The 7210-nt window shown below is 49.0% G+C and overlaps 1 protein-coding gene across 3 annotated transcripts in view; it reads left to right on the forward strand.

Moving 5' to 3' along the window:
* DPF2 (D4, zinc and double PHD fingers family 2) overlaps positions 1-3877 on the forward strand; it is a 12843-nt gene extending 8966 nt beyond the window's left edge. For all 3 annotated transcript variants that reach the window (XM_010838051.1, XM_010838053.1, XM_010838052.1), the window contains 2 exons: positions 500-583; positions 2579-3877. In XM_010838051.1, coding sequence (XP_010836353.1) covers positions 500-583; positions 2579-2655 — 161 coding nt within the window. In that variant the 3' untranslated portion in view covers positions 2656-3877. The remainder of the gene's footprint in view (positions 1-499; positions 584-2578) is intronic.
* Positions 3878-7210: the final 3333 nt, after the last annotated feature.

The raw sequence follows: 7210 nt of genomic DNA on the forward strand, positions 1-7210 counted from the left end.
CCCCCCACCTCCCCCCAGCACACTCCTGCTCGGCTTTTCCTGTCCTTTCCACCAGGAGGAACTTTGATTTGTTTGGCAGGTGTTCACTGAGTATCTGTGTCAGACCCTGTTTTAGGCACTCAGGACACTAAAGACAAACAACGTCCCTACTTTCATGGGCGTCACCCTCTTGTGTGAACAAACAGTTAGCAAGGAAATGAGTGGCATCTTTATGCTGTTCCCTTCAGAGAACGTTCCATGCAGTAGTGTGGTTAACTGTTAGAGTAAGTGAATAACTGATTCAGATAGAGCTTTTCTGAGGCCGTTGGGGTCCCGGTGGGATGACAGTGACTTTCTGGATGGAGAGGGACAGCAGTAGTTTTCTGGCCAGAGGGTCCCACGTCTGTTCTTCCTGCCATCTGCCCCCACCCCTCTTGGAAGAGCCCTTCTAACCCATTCCCAGCGGCCCAGGCAAGGGGAGTCATTCACCTCCCCTTTCCTCTTCCATCTCACCTCCTCTAGGACCAGCTGCTCTTCTGTGATGACTGCGATCGTGGCTACCACATGTATTGTCTAACCCCGTCCATGTCTGAGCCTCCTGAAGGTAGGTTTCCCTGTACTCTTACTCAGAACAAGTATTTATTAGTGACTTGGAAAATCACTTATATAGTGAGTGTATTCCTGTATCAGTGATACAGTCTTCCAGGTTAGGGAGTAGGCTCTTAGCCTTCACTCAGTTCTGAGTGCTTTACTAGCATTGCACCTTTGGGGTTTAACGTTTGTACATTATCACCAGATAACATGCACAGCCACAGAAAACGGACAGCCTGAAAGAAAACAGATGCTGAGCAGAAAATAATTACCAGAAGGAGAGATCTGTTATCTTTCAACCAGCCTACAAAACTCAGTCATAGTTTGTCTAGTGGGGGACTGTGGTTTCACCACTCCATGCCTGACAGATTGAGTGTTCATTTCCACCAGTTGGGAGAGGGAGCTGAACCTGGGACCTGAACAGTTTGCTCAGGCCCTCCAGCAGTGTTTAGTAAGATGCTTCAAATTTATGGAAGGTCTTCAATGAAACCATTGGGGACACCAAAAAGTGGCTGCCTCTCCGCAAGTCCTCTTTGCACCAGATTTCCGTGCTGAAGTCCATCCTTTATAGAAATTCAGAAGCTTACTCAGGAGTACATGAAGCCCAGGAGCTGTTACTGTGACAGAGGATGTGGGCCAACATTGCAGGCGAGAGAAAGTAGCTCACTGCCTGATGTGAGCTGACTTGCAGTGTAGGTCAGACTGCTGTCACCCCCTAGGAGGATGCCACTGACAAAGTCTGAGGGCCCTTTAACAGCTGCAGGGAGGATGTCTTGCTCATCTGTCACACCGCATTTGTTTATTTTATCTGTCAGGCCACATTTAGGGAGAAGCAGCATGTTTTGTGTTCTATTGTTTTTTAACCATAAAATACCAATTCACAGGCACAATTCTGCATGAACTGTAGAAAGGCTTTCCTGTGGAAGTGCTGTCAGACACTGCTGTGGTAGAGAGTTGCAGACAGCTGGGGAGTACCCGCCACAACCATCAGATGGTCTAGCCTCTAGGCCAGGAGTTCCAAACTATGACCCCAGGCCAAATCGAGCCGAACCTAGTATACATAATTCACAAGCTAAAAATTATTTTTACATTTTCAAACAGAATTAAAAAAAAAAAAATGACTGAAACTGTGTGGCTCACAAAGCCTAAAGCAGTTAACACTGTCTGGCAGTTTACAGAAAAAATTTATCAACTGCTATATATTGACCTTTGGGTTAGGAAGGACCTTAGCTTTTTGAGAGTCACCTCTGAAGAGCTGATAAAAGCTATGGATTCTTTCCCTCAGAATGATGTTGAAATACACGTATGTACAACTGTGTTTATAGTTTTGAGGTATTAAGGGCTAATTTTGTTTCTCAAGGCATAGAAGAATTTAGCTGTAGCAAGTATTAATAAATGAACAAAATAAACCAGTTATTTTGCTTATAAGGAATATTATTTTCTGTTTTTTTTTTTTTTTTTTTAATGAAACCAGACTTGGGTCACACTAAGTTGCATCATCATAGCTGGCCCCCTTTTCCTCTCATTGGGTCCTCAGCCTCTGCTCAGACAGCTGGTGACAGTGGAGAGCCTGTCTCTTCTGTCTGTGGGCTTTGCAGAAAACTGTCTTCTGTGGAATCAGTATTGGTTTCTCTAGACCCTCTATTCATGATCTTTGTTCTAGCCTTTGGGCCCATGAGAACAAAAGTCTGGCTCTTCTGTAATCACAAGTTTAAAGCTCGGTTGCTTTAAAAAAGTTCTTTGTCTCCCCAGGTCCTCTTTAGTGATTATAATTATAGGGCCCAGAGGCCCTGGGAATCTGTCTTCTAAAATAGGCCTCCAGGTGATGCTTTCTTTCATCTCCATTGAGAATTATTTTTCATGCTGTTTGAAGACCTAGAGTTTGTCCCTGCTCAAGATAACTGAAACTTTGCTGCTGCAGCACATCTCCAGTCCTCCCCGTAGCCAGTCCTGCCACTGGAGGTGAGGATTGTGTGGAGCCCTCCTGACCCTCTGTGCTTCTCTGCAGGAAGTTGGAGCTGCCATTTGTGTCTGGACCTGTTGAAGGAAAAAGCTTCCATCTACCAGAATCAGAACTCCTCTTGATGTGGCCACCCCCAACCCCTCATACATCTAGGGCTGTTTCTCTCCTCTCTGTTTTCCATACCCACTTTCCCTTCCCCCTCTCTTTCTCAAGTCCAGAGAATTGCAGGTGGTCATGCCAGCCTGCCTTTGGCAGCAGCAAGCTGAGGTGGCAGCTCTGACCACCTCTGGCCCCGGGCCCTCAGGGAGAACGGAGCAGCACCCTGGCCCAGGGCATAGCTGTGGGCCCAGCTTCTCCCTGCTCTCCCTGAAGAGCATTCACTCTGTCTACCTTGGGCCGAGGCCAGGGTTCAAACATTGTCCTCCAAGAGAGAGTGGGAGAGCAGCTCACTTCTCTCAGCTCAGCCTCCACTCTGGTCCCACGGTTTTCCCTTCCTGTGAAGGTGAGTCAGACTGGGGCATATGCCAGAGCAGCTGGGAGTGAGAACTGAGCAAGCTGGCAAGCAGCTGCCCATGCCCTCGTGCTGCTTAGCCTCACTGCCTCCTTCCCCCAGAGTGGCTTCCTGCGGCCCTCTGTTCCTGCAGCCCAGGATCCTTTACCTGAGCCAGGTAAATGCTCTTGGTCCTGCTCCTGGCTCTACCCTGTTCCCACAAACCTACCCCAGGGGGAGTAGCAGCCTCACCCTGATTGTTCCTTGTGCTTGCCTGTCTCATTCTCACAGGCCCTGGTCTCTAGTGACTGAAGCATTCCCCACCCTTGTTATTTTCTGTCTTCTGCCCCACCCCCCTCCTTATTCCCTTTGGTTTTGTGGGGAGAGGGGAAGCATCATGGGGCCGGGCCAGAAGCTTGGGGGCCACTGGGAGATATTGGATAATGTGCCTGTTTTTTAACTCGATGAAAAAGCCTACCTCCGAAATCCCCTTTTTGTTCTTCCTGGACCTGGGCATTCAGCTCCTGCCCTTAACTGAATTGGGAGCCTCTGCCGCCTGCTCTGTGTATCCTGGCTCCTGGGTCGTGGGGAAGCCACCTAGACATCTCTTTCTTCCCTCGCACACTTGCTAGCAGCTGGTAAGGTCTTCACACCCTGATTCTTTAATTTTCTGCCTGGTGACACTTTAAATAATAGGGGGGACTGTTCATCCCAGGACAGCCTGGAATGTCCTTCCCCTTGGCTGTGGGCAGGCCCTAATTCACTGTCACTTTGGAGTTGAGGTGTCTTTTTTTTCTTTCTTTCCTTAGTTCCTATATTCTAAGCATTAGTACAAATAAACATTTTTACACAGAGCCTTTTGCTGGATTCTTTTATCTCCAGGTCTCCTTTGCTGTTTAAGGCCACTTTATCCTAAAACTTCCTTAGGACAGTGGTTTTAAATGTTTTGAAGCATAGCTTTTCACCCAACTTAAAATTTTTGCTTAACCTTAGTAGATTAAGTTGATACAAAATTGGGTACTTTGTTTTAATCTTTTATGTAAATTATGACAATTTCTTATAAAGAAAAATGAAGTTGTTTTGATTAATACAAAATTTGAGGGCACTCCTGGTGGCTCAGTGGTAAAGAATCCACCTGCCATTACAGGAGAAACAGGTTTGATCCCTGGTCTGGGAAGATTCTATATGCCTCGGAGCAACTAACCCTAACCCGGGGGCCACAGCTATGTAAGCCTGTGCACCAGAGCCTATCAGCTGCAACTGCGGAGGCCCACATGCTAGGGCCCGCGCTCCCCAGCGAGAGAAGCCGCCGCAGGGAAAAACCAGAGCGTTGCACCTGGAGGAAAGCCTGTGTAGCAACGAACACCCAATGCAGGCAAAAATAATGTTTTAAATGCAGTTAAAAATAACTTGAGAATCCTGTTTGTTTCTGTATTTTTGTGTCTTTGGGGGAGATTCTGCTGGATTTGTACATGCAAGTAATGACAACTTTATAACAGTTGACCTTGCAATTTAAGATACTTAAAAATAGGTCCAGAAGCTTGATTATTATATAAATAGAATGACAAGAAGACTCATGACATCATGATGAGACACATGACTTTTTGCATAAGCCGTGAACATGAGATGAGAGACCCCAACCTTGTGAGTGAGCCCACAGTGCAGTGCTACAGCCTTTCCAGACAGATTTATGAGCACAAAAAGGAGTTTCTTTTTCCTTCAGCCAACACGTGAAAGGTATGAATCAGTTATGAACCCCCTGAAACATGCTTAGGGTTTTCTGGGCCAGCCTGAAGGCCACTTGTTCCTCCTGGAAGGCAGAGTGGCCTGGGCCCCTGTGCTCAGTTAAGTAAGCCAGGTGCTCCAGTTTGGAATCGTATTAGGGACACAGCACAGCCCCCATCCTCCTGTCTGTACCTGGAAGTAGGCCTGGAGCAGAGGGAGTAAAGCAGTGAAATGATCCTTGCTGGTGGATTAAGTGTAGAAGATGAGATGCTGATGAGAGCCCTGTATCATTGAGAAGAGATTTGGAAAGGTTGCTGAAGGAGGATTTAGGATGGGACATAGAAGGATGGAAGAGGGATCAGGGTTGGGATAGGAAGGAAAGCCTGTGAGGAAGGGGACTCACCTGTGGCCCCAGACTTTGACTTGACTGAAGGGAGAGGAAAGCAGTCTAGAGCTGAGGATTCGGCACTCCAGACTCGGGGTTAAAGTCTACATTGGACTTCAAAGAACTGAAGTCTACCAAGGAAAGGAATACTAAATCTTGACTTTAGGAACTTGAGTCTTGCCAAAAAGATACCAAAACTAAATAAAAATTAATCTCCACATGCCCTAACTCAGAACTAGCCCCAAGCAAGTAGTCTTGAAGGAGGAGACAGAATAGGCTCTATTTTGAAAGCAGGACTCCATCTTGGGCCAGACTGTGGACTTTGAGCTGTATGTCCAGTATCTACGGAAACGACATACCAACAGGAAAACCAGACCCCCGGATGGAAGAGCCCCAGGGCTCATACCTAGACTCTCCATGGCCTGAAAGAATACCCTGATTATCTGTGTAACCCAATAGTCATAAATTTTATTATGCTTCTTGGGGTATGACCACAGGCCTGTTGATAATTGTCCCCTGTTAACCACAGTAGACTTAAGGCATATGAATCATGGGTTAACTTTGTATCTTTCTTTTCCTTTGTTCAGACTAGTTTCAGGGAATTTGGGGAGGTGGGTTTGGGCAGATACACTTAGGGTATTGTAGCCACGCATTCTGGGAAACAAACTCACTCGGACAATACAGATAGTGGAGTGCAGTTTATTACACCGGCAGGCCCAAAGCAGTCTCCGCTTAGCCAAGAACCCCGACCGGTTTTTGTGAAAACCTTATATACCCTAAGTGTACAGTGCCCAAACCCACTTCCCCAAATTCCCTGTAACTAGTCTGAACAAAGGAAAAGAAAGATACAAAGTAGCCTAGGTAGTTAACAGTGGACAATTAGCAATAGGTCTGTGGTCATACCCCAAGAAGTATAATAAAATTTATGATTCCATTGGGTTACACAGATAATCAGGGTATTCTTTCAGGCGACGGAGAGTCTAGGTATGAGCCCTGGGGCTCTTCCATCCAGGGGGGTCTGGTTTTCCAGTTGGTATGTCATTTCCATAGATACTGGGCGTACAGCTCAAAGTCCACAGTATGGCCCAAGATGGAGTCCTGCTTTCAAGATGAAGCTTGCTCTGTTTCCTCCTTCACGGGTATATAAGGTTTTCACAAAAACTGGTTGGGGTCCTTACCTAAGAGGAGACTCTGCCTTGGGCCCGCCGGTGTAATAAACTGCACTCCACTATCTGCGTTGTCCTTCTGAGTGAGTTTGTTTCCCAGAATGCATGGCTACAACAGTCTGTTGTACCTTGGCTGACCGACCTGAGGTCAGTGCTGTCCATGGTAACATCTTTTGTGTGGCTTATAACCTGCTTCTATTTTTCAAAGACCACTGGGTAAGGGGAACGAGATCTGTTTGGTAGATGAGGAAGCTGCCTAGGGTCACGGCCAGGAAGACGTACTGCGTCCACGCTGTCGAGTCCTGTCAGGCTCCGAGGGCCGGGTCCCTGAGGCTGGCGGCGCATGCAGGACTCCCGCCGCGACCAGTCTCCGCCTCGCCATCCCTTCTTGCAGAAAGCTCCGTCCCCTCGGGGACCTGACGACCCGCCACTTTCGCAATGTCCAATGAGACTTAGCCGGGGGCGGGACGGACTTCACCGAAGGCCTATCTAATTGGTTCGGGGCGGGGCTGCGGCGGGTGGATGCTGAGCGGCGGACATCGGTCTTCCCAGCCAGGAGAGACCCCCGCGCGGGCTGCGCGCAGAGGGTGCGCGCGCCCGCCGCCCGCGCAGCCCCTCTGTCCGCTCGGCGCGTCCCTTTCCTGCTCTCCGGTAGCCGCCGGGAGAGGGGCTCGGGAGTCCGGCCCCAGCCAGAGTTGGGACCGGGGCGGCAGCCGCGGGACGAGCGCCTGAGGTGGGTGCAGAGCGGAAGGGCTGGAAGCCGGGAGGCGGGGAGGCCGGGCAGGCAGATGACTGGGTCCGCCCTGCCGATGGACTCCGGGTCACCAGAGGGAGAGGCCAGCCGAGTTGCGGAGCCCGACTCCTCGCCTGCCTGGGTCCCGGACGCTCGTCCCCCCGCCCTCCCAGGCCAC

This window comes from Bison bison, unplaced genomic scaffold (genome assembly GCF_000754665.1).
Source record: "Bison bison bison isolate TAMUID 2011002044 unplaced genomic scaffold, Bison_UMD1.0 scf7180017864089, whole genome shotgun sequence".
Taxonomy (NCBI): Eukaryota; Metazoa; Chordata; class Mammalia; order Artiodactyla; family Bovidae; genus Bison; species Bison bison.